General features: G+C 44.5%; 1 protein-coding gene across 1 annotated transcript; it reads left to right on the top strand.

Annotated features, from left to right (window-relative positions):
- Nucleotides 1–5,016: 5,016 nt before the first annotated feature.
- On the top strand, nt 5,017–17,089 carry LOC145406064 (cytochrome P450 9e2-like). Its single transcript, XM_080277249.1, has 7 exons — nt 5,017–5,137; nt 6,222–6,268; nt 9,292–9,976; nt 13,716–13,934; nt 14,555–14,615; nt 15,187–15,377; nt 16,920–17,089. Exons 1-7 carry the CDS (start codon nt 5,017–5,019, stop codon nt 17,087–17,089), a joined length of 1,494 nt encoding a protein of 497 aa, XP_080133375.1.
- Nucleotides 17,090–17,134: the final 45 nt, after the last annotated feature.

The raw sequence follows: 17,134 nt of genomic DNA, 5'->3' as shown, positions 1-17,134 counted from the left end.
AGATTGTGGTGTATAACTGTATTATGGGGTAAAACACTGTGTAATATCTTTTTATTCGTTATCATAAAATCATTATTTCCCAAGACAGATGGATGATGGAAGAGTGGTTGAAACAATGTGAGTAGGCTTACTCTCTTGCTGTTGATTGTGGGGAGGGTTGAGGATAGACAAATGAATGGGACCGAGGGAGGGGGAGGGGAGGGGTTGAAACTGGGGGTGCGGCGGTGCCACATACGCGTACACCAACCTGCTCGTCGAGCCGGTAGCTCTATTTTTGCTGGAGACTGTACGTGGTGTGCCCGATGTCTGCTGGGCTTGACGAAAATAGTCTTGAAAGTCCTGGAGAAGTTGTCGAAGGCTGTTAGTTTGGTGAGGTGAGAGGTGTTCAGGTAGTGGGGTAGGATGGCAGGTGAAGGAGGGGAGTGTCACAAGGCTCAGCATCCTCCATATCTCCCACTATTAGTCCTTGAGGGAGGGTGAGTGGTGTGGTGGCAAGATTTGCGATTCACACTGCTTGAAAGTGGGGGGGGGGAAAGAGGTGGGTGGTAGTAAGCAGGAGGAGAAGGCCCCCAGTGGTAGATTGGGGGAGAAAAGGACAGAGGTGCCACTGAATCTGTTCAGAGGTAGCCAGGCCTTGTGTTGAGGGGGTAGGGATGAAGGATAGGGGAGAGGACGGGGTGGGGGGGTAAGGGTGGTGGTGTGCACGTGCAGAGTGGCTGGGCAGTGGCAGGGGTGGGAGGTAGGGTGGAGGGCAGGGTGGGGGGGTAAGGGGGGTGGTGTGCACGTGCAGAGTGACTAGGCAGGAGTGGCTGGATATCTTAGAAATTGGAGGCGCTGCTTGTGGCAATCAGTGTTTGCATGGAGTTTCTGTAAGAGATCCAACCCCAGATAGCCATCATAGGCAAGGCAGGTAGAGTCAAACACGATGAATTTGTGCTTGGTGGAGACTTGTTGGTGTGAGTTGGTCCGTAGGGCCCGGGTCTCCCACGTATTGGCAGGGGGCCATCCCTAGTATCTATGAGGTGGGCCGAGGTGAGGAAGAGTGGGCTGAAGGCGGAGGTGTGGCGGGAGTAGAAATTCATATAGAGGAAAGATCTGGCTGCTCCTGTGTCGACCAGCAGCCTCACCTTTATTCCATTCAGCCTCATTTTGTTGTAGACTGGGGGGGCGGTATTTCAGCGAGATAGCCCCCGCCACCGTGGGGAGGTGCTGGGGCGACCTAAAAATCCATTTGCTGTGTTGCGTCCTCCTCTCCAGGCTCCATTTCCCAGGGATCGGTGTAGGTGGTGGGTGTAGCATCATCTTCGGGGCCGTCGTCTTCTAGTGATGAGACCTTTCAGTGCCTCTGGGTGGGCCTGCGCCATGCAGCCTTCAGTTGTTCGCGTATATCATGGAGGGGGCAGCTATGGCTGCGGGCAGTGAACTCCCAAGGGTTGACGGATATTAAATCTGGGTTTTCCTTGGGATTGGGGCGTCTCTTTGAAGGGTGTGTTCTCGGTACAGACGGTGTTGGTTCATGGTTAGATTGGGAAAGGAGTGGTAATTGTTGTCGTTGAGCCATCCTGTGGGTAGGGAATTTGCCTACTGCACTGATTGGCTGGGGGATGGGGCGAGCAGCTAGGAGGCACTGCACAAGTTGTATGTCCCGGTCGAGGTCTCCTGAGGGGTCATAGATGTTGAAGTGTTCTCAAATGGTGCTAGGGAGGATCCTCAACAGGGTGTTAAATATGTGTTGTTTCCGGATGACTGTGTCAGTCTCCAGGTAGGCGGCAGTGATGAGTTGCCTGGCCTGGATGAGTGTATTGTCCTGGTTTCTGTCGTATGTTAGGGCATCTAGTTGTGATAGGGCTACAACTTTGCCCAGGGATGACGTGATCGCCTGTTTCATGATTTATACGAACTGTTTCCATTTTAGTTCTGGGATAATTTTTGAGGCTATGCTTGATACTGCCTTGCCCAGGGGTGGCAGAGTAACAGCTATTTTTTCCCTGTCGTTTTCGAAGCCTATGTCCAGTATGGGTTTAACCACAGCCAGGTATACATCAATGTTATTCTGTTTGGCATCAAATTTCGGCAGTTCGATGTGGGGTTTGGTTGCCATTGTGCTAGATTTCCCTGTTTTTTGCTCCCCTCTGCATTCTGATTGGGTCAAGAACCACCACTGGCCACAAGTTTTATGCTAGGTGTTTTTAGGTCAACTTCTCATCCTAAGAACAGTAGCTACTGAGTGGGGCCCTCCTTCGAGACCAGAACTAGAACACGCAACAAGAGGAACAGGGCATAAAGCTCGACAGACCAACCTTATCATATATTGCCTTAATTCTGATTCCCTTACAATATACAGGTTATCCTTTAATTCATGCTAACTTTTTTCACGCGATTTCGGTTATCCACGAATTTTTCGTACAATAATTAAAACAAAATTATAGTATTCAAATAAGTAATTTCAATATACAAGAGAAATAAATAAAGTATAAAAAATGCCTACCTGCTGCCCGTGTGCACACATATATGTATGTGTGTGTGTGTTTATGTGTGTGTGGGAGCCGAACGGTCGAACCATTCATGACTTGCAAATCGTTATTTGTGCCTTATTTTTCTGCCTTCCAGTAATTGCTTGCCTCGTCTGTCAACATGGGGCATAAGCGTAGTGCTAGTGATGCATGTGGTAACACACGAAAACTGACTTGTAAAGTGATGTTGCTGACAGAGAAAGTTAAAGTGTTGGACAAACTTCAGGGAGGAATGTCGGCGACAATTCTCTGTCAGGACGATTCCTCGTCATTTATTTACATACCAGTTTATTTAGCAAGTACAATACACTAGTTTTTTACTTATATGAGTTACAAAATCCCCCTGAAAATTAGTTATTAAAGTATTAATTAATCAGTAATAAGTATATTAATAATAAAGTATAAAAAATGCCTACCTGCTGCCCGTGTGCACACATATATGTATGTGTGTGTGTTTATGTGTGTGTGGGAGCCGATAGGTCGAACCATACATGACTTGCAAATCGTTATTTGAGGCTTATTTTTCTGCCTTCCAGTAATTGCTTGCCTTGTCTGTCAACATGGGGCATAAGCGTAGTGCTAGTGATGCATGTGGTAACACACCAAAACTGACTTGTAAAGTGATGTTGCTGACAGAGAAAATTAAAGTGTTGGACAAACTTCAGGGAGGAACGTCGGCGACAATTCTCTGTCAGGACGATTCCCCGTCATTTATTTTCATACCAGTTTATTTAGCAAGTACAGTACACTAGTTTTTTACTTATATGAGTTATAAAATCCCCCTGAAAATTAGTTATTAGAGTATTAATTAATCAATAATAAGTATATTAATAGAATGACGGGGAATTGTCCATGTTTTGAAGGTGAATTGACTTGATGGTGAATTGTCTCAGAACCGTATGTTTGGGGAGAGTCAACTGTTCATACAATAAAGAAGGAGAACGTAGCATACGGGAGACAGTGAGGGCTAGTGCAGCAGACTGCTAAAGTGTCTCCACCTACGCCTGTGAATTGTCTTGTAACCGCATGTTTGGGGTGAATGAGTCAACTGTTCATACAATAAAGAAGGCAGAATGTAGCATACGGGAGGCAGTGAGGGCTAGTGCACCAGACTGCTGAAGTATCTCCACCTACGCCTGTACTTGTCAGGTTTCAGTTTTAAATTTGTTACATTTTTGTTTTTAATACTTTATGCTAGTTTATAAGGTGTATGTAGTGCATAAACAGTATTATTCAGATGTAATATACGTATAGACATGCGTAATTATGTGCACACAAGGGCAGAACATATACGCGAATTTACCACATACGCAAAGTGTCTGGGAACCTAACCCTCGCGTGAATTAAGGTCTTACCTGTACAACAAATATATTCATTGTAGGCTATATGGACAATGTCAGGTTTTTGGTATACCATAATTTCTACACACAATACATACAAGGGTAATCACCATCAGTCAATAATATTCACTAATAGTACACAGGAGTTATAGGTATAGTCTAAATAGTTCTTCCCGTAGTCGTAGTGTATCACTCGTTACTTTCAGACTTAGCTAATTCTCATTGTACATTAGAGTTGTCACTGTGATAGGTATGAACACTGTCAGACTTCACTGTACCACTGATATGAACAAGCCATATAATACAGACACTGTTAGTCCTTGTTCTGTAGGGAGTCACTGTTATTACACTAGGGGGGCTTCTTGGGCTGCTGAAACCTGGGCTTAATCAGAAGTGGTGCCTGGGTGTAGGGGGCTGGGCCTCGGGCATGCCCTCCTGTAGGGGACACGGGACTATTGCGGGAAGTGAGGTACCCTTGGTGTGGTCACGGACCAGGGTGCAGGGAGGCCCTTCCTTAGTGGGGCCTCGACCTGACAGGTGGCCCTCAGGACTGGGGCCAAACAAGGCCAGGAGTTGCGCCTGCTGCTGTCTGTTCCTGGCGGAGGGTCGTTGGAGGGACGGGCTCGGGAGGTCCCGCCCCTGGGTCCCGGGTGCATCCCTGGGAGGCTGGGGGCTGCAGTTACAACTGGGCTGGACCGCCGTCAGGAGTGGCCTGCAGTGTCCCTTCCGGGTGGTGTCCATCAAGACTGGGCATCATCCAGGGGCAACTTGTAGGGCATGGACTCCCTCTCCAGGGATTGGGCCCAGCCACCACTCCTCACATGGCAGCTCCTCTTGGGGACGACACCTGTGGGGAGAGCAAGAAGGGCATTCCGTGAGGCCTCCGGGTGATATGTGGGCTGCGCCAGGGACTTCCTCCAATGGGGGAAGCCCTAGGGACCACAGATGAAGGACATACAGTGGCCGACCCTTCCCCAGCATGGACAGTGGCCAACGTCGCGGTTCCACAGACCCTGAGGGCAGCAGCAGAAGGGCATGCAATGGCCACTCCTTCCCCGGTATGGACAGTGGTTGATACCACGGTGCCGCCCCTGGAAGAGGTGGAGGTGGATGAAGGGTGTACAGTGGCCGCTTCTTCCCCGACGTGGACAGTGGCTGACGTCATGGTTCTGCCTTTCCCTGGCTTGCCAGCCAACGTGTGTACAGTGGCAGTCACGTCCAACCCGGGGCATACAATGGCTGCCACCGCGGGGCTGGTTCCAGGTGTGGCTGCAGCAGAAGGGCGTACCGTGGCCGCTCCTTCCCCAGTATGGACAGTGGCCGACACCGCGGTGCTGCAGGGGGCAACAGCTGAAGGTCTTCCAGTGGCTGATCCTTCTGTGGTATGGACAGTGACCGATACTGCGGTGCTGCTTGGGACTGCCTGTAGACAAGTCCCACCCCGATCCTGGCGAGGGCTGGCCCGGCTGAGCTGAAGTTGACCAGGCCTGTTTAGTTGTCGTTGGCTGTGTTGAGGGGAAGAGGGGCGTAGGGCCGTGGTGCACATGTGACCGTATTGCTCGGACCCGGCGCGCTCTCTACCTACCCCTCTGTGCTCTCCTTCTGGGGTGAGGGTGGGGCCGTGGCTCTGTCCTAGGTGGGGGTGTCTCCACTGGGACTGTAGTGCTAGACTGGCGAGGCACCTCTGTCACCAGTAATGTGGGCTGCTACGTATATGAAGTCATAAGGTGTTGAATAGCTCGTGGGTTTTGTCTTGAGGTAGATTTTTCTCTGTCTTCCTTGACCCTCCATCTATCTTGTATCGTAAGTGAAGGTGAGGTATCGACACTCTGGGGTTAAGATGTTTTTATTGAGATGCAGTTATGTGATGGAAAGAGTGATGTGACCCACGTATTGTCAGCGTGACGGTAAACCTCCTACTCTACCCTATCTCCTAAGCTTCCTTTTCTCGTCTGTCCAATCCCCTTCTGCCTTCTCTGGTTCTCTCTGGCTCTCTGACTCTCACCTCAGATTTCTCGGAATATATGACAGGCTGGCTTCCAGCTGGGTGACGTGTGGGTGTGTGTATGTACAGTCGTGGTCATAAATAATCACATATCCTCCCGCACCCCTTGCCTCAAGCTGGCTCCTTTATGCGTGGCAAAACACACTGGAGTAAGAGGGGTTGAGAGAGAGGGGCTGAGAGGGAGGGGCCAGAGAAGGAAGGAAATGTGGGTGTGGGAACGAGTGATGGTGCTGGGGTGGGGTATGGGAGGGGAGGGAGGGTTGTTAGGGGAAGGGGAATGAAATGCGAAATGGTGGTGACTATTCAGGGCATGATATAAAGGAGTTAAATGCTGTAGATAATGCTACATTACACCTTGCATAGCTGCGTCAGATAACAAGCTTGAAAGTGCTGATGTCAGGGGCTGGCTCGTGAGAGAGATATACTGACGTGACAGATCAAACATTAGTGCGGAGCCAGATATTTGTGTTTATCCATGTATTTTGACTTCGGATGCAGAATGGAATCTGGATGGCTTTGACTTCCGTAATGTTTGTGTAAGAAATGTCCTCTACTGTTATATGCAATTAATGTTTGGAGTTAACACAATACATGGCTGTATTCACAGTATATATGATCATCCTCTCGGTATACACACCCTCAATACAGTCACCATCATGTCAACTATTTTATGGCAACTCTGTAATTATAAAATGGCTATTTACAATAACTGTGCATAAAAGGTAAATAAATTTAATGTCTGTGCGCCTGGATAGATATAACAACGGTATCCCTCATAATCTCTTAGAAGGAAAATGAAACAAATCCTACCCAAACTCCAAAAATATATCTGTGTCATTGTTTACCAAAATTGTTCAAACCAAAGCAACCAGGAAGCCTTAGTAAGCAGTCCAGTGGCTTCCTGCCTCAATAACCTCTTTCAATTGTCGGGGGACCGAGCAAACAATGTTGTTGGTGGTTTGCTGGTTTCGTCTGAACAGCTCCCATTCTTCCTTGGTGTGCTGGAGGAGGCGGACCTGTGTCCACTTGTTCTCTGGCTTCCACGCGTTGACACTCTGGGCCTACACAGTCTCGTAGCCTCTGCACTAATATTTGATCTGTCATGTCAGTATTTCTCTCACACGAGCCAGCCCTTTATATCACCGCCTATCTAAAACTTATCAGACGCCACTATACAGGGAGTAATGCAGCATTATCTACCGAATATTAACTTCTTTATATCATGCTCTGGATGAAGGGAAATAGACAAATTATGTGGCCACCACTTTGGATTTCATTCTTCTTCCCCTACCTCCCCTCCCTCCCCTCCATCACTCCACCCTAGCACTATCATTCGTCCCTCCACCCACTTTTCCTTCTCCATCTGGCCCCTCCCACTCAGCCCCTCTCACACCAGTGTGACTTGCCACGCATAAAGGAGCAACCCTGGGACACAGGATACAGGAGTATAGGTGACTATGTTTGACCACGACCGTATGTATGTGTGTAATGTCTGGTACATTTCCATCACGCGAACTAACTGGTTTTCATCAGTTACCCAATGTCTTTGATACATCACAAATTTCTTGATCATCTGGTATGTGTTTGTTATATATTGTGTGCATGCATTCTGGGCTAGGGGATGTGTACGTCTCTTCCTGAACCAGACATTACATACTGTACAGTAGTATGCTAGTGTTACATATTGTGCTGTGACATATATGCCTATACCTATTATATGCCCGTAACTACTGTATTACATATTGAGTTATGACATATTAATGCCTATTTTTCTTTCTTCCTTCCTTTTCTCTGTCTTTGTGTTTTCTAGCTTGGATTTTCGAAATGTCATCCGGTTTCTGGCAATACAGGAGTTAAGAGGGGTAAGAATGAGGACTGAATCCATGACTTAGTGTTTGGTTGAGCTGACCTTTACCCGTGCCAACAACTTACTGGTCTTTCACAGAACTACCTGAATCACCAAACTTCTTAAATTTACCAGCTGACTACCTCTTCAGAGTTGAGAAAAGTGTGTAAGACAGGGTTTACAAAATGTATTTATGGCAGAGCTGGGCACCGCAATGTAAAATTCAACTACCGGGACAATTGCAATTCCGCAACCTCTGACCCTTACCTATTGCTACCACAGTTTCGCAATAAACTTGGAATGTGCTGTTCCACTACCTCAATACCGCAACTGCAATCCAGTTTCACAATTTTCAATACAAAGTAGACAAACAGGGGGTAAATCGATTGGTAATGTAGTGAATTATTGTATTTATAATCTATTTATGACATTAATATATTTTAAAATTGTCGCAGATACTTTATCGTATTTACTGAAAACTTACCCATTACAATTATCTTCCTCAGAACCGCAATTTTGTAAGGTACTGATATATCTTCGGGTGTATATCTATCACTTTTTGTTTTCTATCAGAGTTAGGACATACCATGAAAATCTTACACTACTAGTATTATAATAATATAATCATATCCTTTATTACAAAAATAATGTTATAAGGAAGAGAAATAGCCGTTCAGCCACTCGGGAAAATCAATCTGACCAGCAGCAGAATGCAGTCCATAGAACTCAAATAGATAATTCATAGAAATGTGCTTACTCTTCCAGATAATAACTCGGCAATACATTTAAAAAATTATAGTTAGTGATCACCATTACATTAGCCCTTAAAATCGTCATCTGTCAAATTGTGGAACTACTGTGCACGGTTAGCTATGCGTGCCATAAAATTTACTGCCACACTGGCTTATTGTATATATCGTATCGTATCGTATCAAATAATTTCTCCTGGTATTGCCCATCACTACTGCAACAAACGCAGCGATACCTCACCTGCCACCGCTGGTGGACGGGAATCCTGTTCAACTTGATATTCATAAGTCATGCTGTAGCCTGTACTAACCAACACTGACCGTCATGTGGGAGATTGTGGACTGGATTACGATTGCGGAAGTTCTTCCTCAATGCAATACCGCAAGTTTTGAACGAGTTTTCTGCAATTGCAATTCCACAACTGAAGTCATGCGGTCCGCTATTGTGGAAATCGTGGATTGTGGAAGTGATTGTGGAGGTCCCCAGCTCTGATTTATGGTTACCACATTCCTTAATATCTCTTCTATATCCTGCCTGCTTTCAGTGACACCACCTCTGTCCTGTCAGGTCCTTGTAGTATCTCCATCATCCTGTTTCAGAATGCATGTTTTATGGTGCCTATATTAAGAAAATGTATTTAAAAGTGATAAGTTACAGGGGATTTTCTTAGCTAAAAAGGAAGTTATTAATCACAGTTGCTTATTTCCAGAGAGATTGATCAAGATTTTTTCTCATACCAGGGTCTGGTGCATCGTATGTTATATAAATACTTTTGTGAGCTTAAGTAACAATCATACTTTACTGGGGCTGAAACTATTTTATTTTCCTTCGTTTCAGATGTACCACGCCTACAAGAACAGTCCCTACTTTGGCCTGTATGATGGCTTCAGTCCAGTGCTGATGGTGTGTAATCCGGAACTACTCAAGAACATACTCGTAAAGGACTTTGATCATTTCGTGAACAGGCGGCCCTTTCGTGCAAACCAACCTGACAGCTACAGGAGTAACATGCTGGGAAGTAAAAGGGATCAGGAGTGGAAGGACTTGCGTGCTATCGTCTCCCCAATATTCACCACCGGGAAGATGCGAAGGATGTTCCCGCTTATGTGCGATATTGCTGACACATTTGTATCTTCCTGCCTTAAAGATGCAGAAAAGAATCCGTCTGTTAACATGAAGGACAAAGCTGGACAGTTCGTCATAGACACTATCGCATCTTGTGCTTTTGGCATCGAGTGTAACTCTCTCACGCAGGAAACCCCTCTCTTTGCCCAAAAAGCAGATTCCTTTTTTGCTGCAGCACCAATAATGGTACTGAGGATTCTTGTGATGAGGAACTGGCCACAACTGTTCAACGCTTTGGGCCTGAAGGAGGACTCAGAGGAGGTGGGGTTCTTCCGAAGTGTAGCAGAGGAGACCATCAGGGCCCGCCAAGCCGGTGAAAAGAAGGGGGACTTCCTTGACCTTTTACTGGAGGCACAGGCTGAAGACTTTGACACCACCACTTCCTCCGCTAAGCATGGTGATTGTCCTTTGCCTTTTATTACTACACTATCTCTTCATAGGTCTTTTTGGTGTTCCATATCTGTAAAAGTTTCATCCGCGGTGCAAGAGATGTAATCGGGAGTACAGTAGGACCGTGAAAGTGAGGCCCAGGTTCGATTCCCAGGCCAATTTTGTGATCTTTGGGCAATGTCTATTTTATCTTGTCCTATTTCTACTTAAGAGCTGAAATAGGGACCACATAGGGACCTGGGTGGTAAATTTGACGATTGTGTTTCATAGCCTGGGGAAAACTGGGACTTGATGAACCTGAATGACTGTCTTATTGGCCCTTCAGTTGCTATTAGTCATTAATCCTTCCTATTCACAGTAACTCGCCCAAGACAAACTCTGAATTCCTAAGTTTTTGCACATCTTTATCTTTCCCAAAATCGTTGATGGTTCTCTCTCTATCTCTCTTTCTCTCTGTCATGTCCATTTTGCACACCTCTCTATTTTCTATCTATCTATTGCCAGACTCCTTAATCCCGTAAGGGGTAGCCACTAACAAATCGCCTCCAGGTCGCCCTTTCCCCCGACATTTCGATGCCCTCCCCCCAGCTCACACCCTCAACTCTCATATACCTCTCCTCTCTATCCCTCCATCTCATTCTCGGCCAGCGCCATGGAGTAGGAAGAGTTTGGCCAACTGCTGTGCTGGGCGCCATCTTGCATCTAAATGTCACCGACCGGGCGTATGAAAACAATACTAAAAGTACAGATTTCAACGCCCTAGCCTTTTAATTTGTTACAGGTCTTATATATATATATATATATATATATAATCATCATCATCATCCGGACCTCCTTTCCCACCCAAGGGCAGGGTGAGGAGTAGCAATGTCCAGACAACACAAACTTCCCCGATCCAAAAAGGCCACTCTTCCATTCACTCATCATTCAAGCTCACGGAATCATGGCTCTACCGGATACGCCAAAAACATTCACCACATTCTGCAGCTTCACACAAACGTATCCGATTGAGTCATTCCTGACGCTGCCATGCTAACAAGGGGTGCCAAGATCCCTGATCATGCACTTTTCCTCAGAACATTCATCCAGCCAGCTCGATCTCTTGTCAGTTACCTAGCCTCATGGGATGATGGATGGATGGATATGCATATACACATACATATATAGCTGATGATTATGAAAGTACGTTTTTAATGTATAGTAACAGGAGGAAAAAAAATGAAAACCCAACAAAGGCGTTCCCTAAACCGTTTAGCAGCTAGTATGAATAACATTGTTTTAGCTTGAAAATCCTGTACAAAAGCTGCTAGGTCCTTGAATGTTTTCATTTATTCAACTTCATGAATACATTTATCTATGTACAGAGTAAAAATATTTACATTTAGGAAATACTGTGACCTACAGCCTCATACTTGCGAATATTTTGTTTTTTGGCGTAGATATGAAGCCCTTCAGTGAGGAATCTCCTCTGCAGTTTTTTCCTAATGTCATATATATATATATATATATATATATATATATATATATATATATATTATATTTATATATATATATATATATATATATATATATATATATATATATATATATATATTCCTTAGTTTACATCTAACTGAAATGAAAAAATAAGTAACTTTATCAGCCAAACTGTCTAATAAGTTAAGTACGTCTCAATCTACAGCATTAGTTAGAACAGATAGGAATCTTAAGAGACAGATACATAGGCTGATGAACAAAAAGATTAGAACGAATGAGAACAGATATACTCAAAGAACACAAATAGGAATTGTTGTGTGGTGTCCAGTGTTTCCGACGGACCTTAATTTTCCATTTTTTTCTACTTGTGGGATCTCTAGGAAACCTGTGTAGTATTTTACCCATACCTGTGCGTTTGGAACATCGCCAGGCTGCACAGTATACCATCTCGTGGTCAAATATAGGTATACAGCAGGTGATATGGCCATAGAAAGTGTGAGTCCCCCTTGATCTCTGTGCTTTCTTATGGCAGTCAGGGAAGAGAGGAGGTGAGGTGAGGATGCAATATGGCGCCCATATGTCACGTGACCGGTTCTCGGTCAATTACAGGAGACCGCGCGAGGTGTAGTCTGAACCGGAGTTGGCCACATTTTTCCTACTCTATGGCGCCGTCCTCGGCAGTCCCCTCCCTCTCCCCCCCTCCACCTCACTCACACACACTCTCCTCATTAGTCCCTAGCTCTCCATCCTCCCCACATGGCCTTTTACCATATCAAATATTCCAGCACAAAATGACTGTGGAAAGGGATTTTTAAAGGTTAATTTTCCACCCTGGGGAACAAAATACATCAGGTGTTAATAAGAAGCTTCTGATTAGGTCCTTAATTGCTTTCCAGTGGCAATATTGTCCATCTTGTCTGTCACCTTATGGAAGACAACTGCATTTCCTTCATCTCTGTCTTCTTAAGTGCTTAGAGCAATGGTAAATTTTAGAAAGTTCTTAGAGGTGTTAACAAGTGCTGATTTAAGTCACATTTGTCAACAAAAAACTCTCAGTTAGTCAGGACAGCCTCAGTCACCATCAGCTAGCACCACCACCAGAAATACAGCAGTCAACATAATCAGTTACTCTTGTGTGTGATAAGTACCTAATTAGCAGAAAATTAGCCCAGATGATCCCTGCAAGCCAGTTTACCTTCATATTCACTTGACATCAATTCATACTGCGCCAGGTCAATGTCAGGTCGTGTGTGTGTGTGTGGTCATGTGAGGTCAGGTACTGTTATATCTATTTACGCCCATGCAGGTTGGTTTGGGACTATCTGAGCCACACTGGATGTAAAAGGTTCTAATCACGTTCACTTCAGCAATTTTAAGTTCATATAGGTTCTGACACGTTCACTTCAGCAATTTTAGGTTCATTTAAGGTAGTCTGGGGTCAGTTTGGTCATTCATATCCACCTAAATCCATCCAGGGCAGATTAGGTTCACTTAAATATCTCCACAGGAATTCACTCTGTTCATGCATAGGGGGGTAAGAGTGGAGGGTGTAAGTGTGAGAGGGTGTGTGAGAGACGGGTGTAAGTGTGAGAGGAGGGTGTAAGTGTGAGAGGAGGATGTAAGTGTGAGGGGAGGGTGTAAGTGTGAGGGAAGGGTGTAAGTGTATTGGTAGGTGGGAAAGCTTAGAAAAGCAAAGAAAGGGGAAGACTGAAATTTAACCAGGTGTTGTTTGAATAAGGTAACAGTTAGCAGACAGTGTGTGAGTAAGGAAGAGTTTGTGACAGACGAAAATGAAGAGTGAATGTGAGAAAATCGAGAGAGAGAGAGAGAGAGAGAGAGCAAAACGATCCTGAGTAAGCACTGATGGGGATGATGAAGAAGTGAACTGTTTTAAGTTTGGTTGAGTGGACGCAGCGGGAGATGGGACCGAGGCAGGAACGTGAAAGCAGGAGAAGAATGGGAAAAATTACGTTATTGTGAGGAGGAACAGCAGCATAACAAAGCATGTATACCTTACCTCAGACACCTGCCATCTTATGCTGAAGGACGTTCATAACTCTGAAATAATACCTTTGGGTTTACAGATATACCAGAAAAAATACCAGCTAAACTATTTTGATCTTAGGATAATCTTGAAGTCAGTTTCGGGATAAATATGAGCAAGATTCCGAATAATTTCTTGCTAAATTTCATCCTTCAAGATTGATTCTAATATTATATAAAGTAATTCATTCAAAATTGGTTTATATTTTGATCTCGTCCACTGCCAGTCCTCACCGACAAAGTGATGGTGGCGCAGTGCATTCTGTTCCTGGTGGCTGGCTACGACACAAGTGCCTCCGCTGTGGCCTTCTCCTCACACCTCCTTGCCAAGAACCCAGAGCCCCAGCAGCGCCTTCGTCAGGAACTTGAGGAACTGGTGAAGGAGGAGGGGGAGCTGACCTACCAGGGAGTCATGGAGGCCAAGTTCCTGGATGCCTGCATTACGGGTGTGTATTAAATGTGATGTATTTTCTTATGTATTATGTTTGTGCTGTATTTTCTCCTGTACTAAATTTGTGATGCATTTTCTCGTGTATTAAATTTTTGCTGCATTTTTTCGACCCCTGACTCACAGATTGTCATATTATTTCATCTTCCTCTCTATCATCAACATGTGAATCATTATCTTGCTTAACCCTATCTCAGGCAGGGTTGGGTCGAGTTACAGCACCTCTCCCTCTTGCAAATCAGCTGAAAGAAGTGTGTGTCTGTTGGTGCCTTCAAGATATCGAGTTTACAAGATGCCTTTGACGTAACTCCTAGACCCAGGAGAGGTCATGTGTGTGTCCAAATTGATTCCTTATAATTCAGGGAGTCTTTCCAATGGGAGTAGTTGAATGAAGAGTGAAACCGAGTTTGTTTGAAATTTACGCCTGTCTCGAGTGAAAAGGGCAATGTCTGATTTGATTGGCGAAAGGAATATTCAGTTTTATCTAAACCAAAACCTCAGGGAGTATAGATATTACTTGTGCTGAGCTGTTGACTGCTAAGATAGGTAGACAAATAAATAGAGAGAATACCAAGGCAGTCATGGCATTTTACAATGTTTTTTCTCTTCCCTTTACAGAGTCCCTGAGAATATACCCGCCAGCGCTGTTTATGGACCGGATGTGTACCAAGGATTACAGGTGAAGACAGGTGTACATGATGAACAAGAGGTGTAGATGGTTAACAAGAGGTGTGTATGGTGAACAAGAGATGTGTATGGTGAACAAGAGATGTAAATGGTGAACAAGAGGTGTAGATATTGAAGTGTGTGGGATGAGAAAAGGAGACCATTTTAAAACAAGATGTGCAAGAAATAAATAATATAAACACGTAAATAGGAGCACACAAAGTACACGGAACAGTGAACAATTAAAGGTGAACACGTAAGACCGCTTAGAGATGAACCTATGAAGATGAACACTTGATGAACACCTGAGGAACACTTAATGATGAACATGTAAGAACCATATATATGTAAGATCATGGTGTGCAGTTGTAGTGGTAGTTGTAGTGTTAGTCGTAGTAGAAGTAGTATAGTAGTAGTAGTAGCAGTAGTAGTAGTAGTTAACAGACATACATAGATGGTTGATATACATGTAGATGACTAGAGAGACGGAAAGATAGACTGATAGGCAGACTTATAGATAACTAATTAAATCTCCAAGACAATCACAGGTGTATTCAAGACATTTACACTCACCTTTCCTCCAGCATCCCCGGAACTAATCTGCACCTGAAGGAGGGGGACCTGGTGCAGTTCCCTGTGTGGAGTCTTCACCACGACCCCTGCTACTGGCCAGACCCTGAGCAGTTCCGGCCTGACCGCTTCCTGCCCGAGAACAAGGTCAACATCAAGAGTTTCACCTACATGCCCTTTGGAATGGGGCCACGGAACTGTTTAGGTGAGATCATGTGGGGTCAGAATAGGACATGGGGTCAGATTAGGACATGTGGGGTCAGAATAGGACATGTGGGGTCAGAATAGGACATGGGGACAGAACAGGACATGGGGTCAGAATAGGACATGGGGTCAATAGGACATGGGGTCAGAATGAGACAATTGCTACGGATATGGCTTCCCTGTGTCCTTTTTTACTCTAACTTAGCTTCAACACTATACTCCTTTCACTCCAACTTGACTTAAAATTGCCATCTCTTTATCTTGAATATTGAATTTTGGCAAGATATTTAATTTATATATCCATCTATTGCCAGACGTCTTAATCACGTAAGGGGTGGCCACAAACATATCGCCTCCATGTCGCCCTGTCACTCGCCATTTCGCTGCCCTCCCCCCAGCTCACACCTAGAGTCTTATATTAATCACGAGGAAGGGCGGTGTTCTAGTAAGGTTAGGGAGCTTACTAACACCTCTTCATTACCGATTTATTTCTGATTCAAATCCTTTACTATATTCTTGTGTGTTTTTCAGGAAGCTTACTAACATCTTTTCCTTACCGATTTATTTCTGATTCTGCTCCAGTACTATATTATTCTCTGTTATTCATGCACTCTATGTCGATACAGAAAAGACATAAGAAGCAGCCCATCGAATATTGATGAGGAGTTTGGAAAGCAAATCGCTAAGGAAGAGGGGTTAGGGAGCCTCCTCACCAGACAGGAATACCGGCCGAAGTGCTATATCAAGAATACTTTTTTTTTAATGCAAAAAAGAAGGAACCAAGGACCAGACTTAACCAGTAAAAGAACAAAAATCTGGGCCAAGTTTACGTGCAAGGATTATAGGAATCTTACGAGCAAGTATATATCGTATCTGTAATTTGTTTTCACGTGAAGGACAAGGTTGACTGACTGATTGACTGACTGACTGACTGACTGACTGACTGACAGATAGATACACAAATAGACAACACCAGAACAATACACTTCAAAACAATCTTCTAACATTAAATTTTACCCCCACCCACAAACCAAGAACAAATTATAATGATGCAAGGGAGAATGGAGAATGATCTGGAGTCTCTTACGTTGATGTAAAAATTATGTACCATTTAAGAAAAAAAATATTCTTGAGCTGTTTTGAAAGAAGGAAAGGGAATCGTAAATACGCTCAAGATTTCCACCTCCGTCTTCTCCTAAGCTGAGATTCCCTAGCACATCTTCCTTGGCGATTTAGTTTTCTTACTACAGCTTACCATTGTTTTTTATGGTACTTATATCCTTTTTACTTTGCACTGCATTATTGACATAAGCGGCATATTATTATTATTATTATTTTTTTATTATTATTATGATTATCATCCTGAACTTTTTTCCTAAATAAGGAAGGGACGAGGTAGGGTCCAGAGAGCAAGGAAAGAAAAGGCACTGTAGAGGGAGAAGTATCGACTTCGACCAGTAAAATGGAGCAGATAACATCCAAGTCCCTGAAGTTCCTTTACAGACCCACTTCAATTGTTAATTACACCATATTTCTTCTCCAGCCATGCGGTTCGCCCTGATGGAGACCAAGGTTGCCCTGGCCAAGCTGATCCTGGCAGCTGACCTCAGGATACCGCCAGGTCACGAAGACATCAAGATGGAAAGCTCACCATTCATGCTGAGGCCTAAGCATGGCGTCTACATCCTCCTCACGCCTCGCAAACACGAATGAGGCACGTATAGGGCGATATGCCAGTACGGCCGGGAAGCCATCATA

The sequence above is a fragment of the Coenobita brevimanus genome, chromosome 69 (assembly GCF_032717465.1).
Source record: "Coenobita brevimanus isolate Jiangsu-jjx chromosome 69, ASM3271746v2, whole genome shotgun sequence".
Lineage (NCBI taxonomy): Eukaryota > Metazoa > Arthropoda > Malacostraca > Decapoda > Coenobitidae > Coenobita > Coenobita brevimanus.
This window is presented reverse-complemented; position numbering and strand designations above follow the sequence as displayed.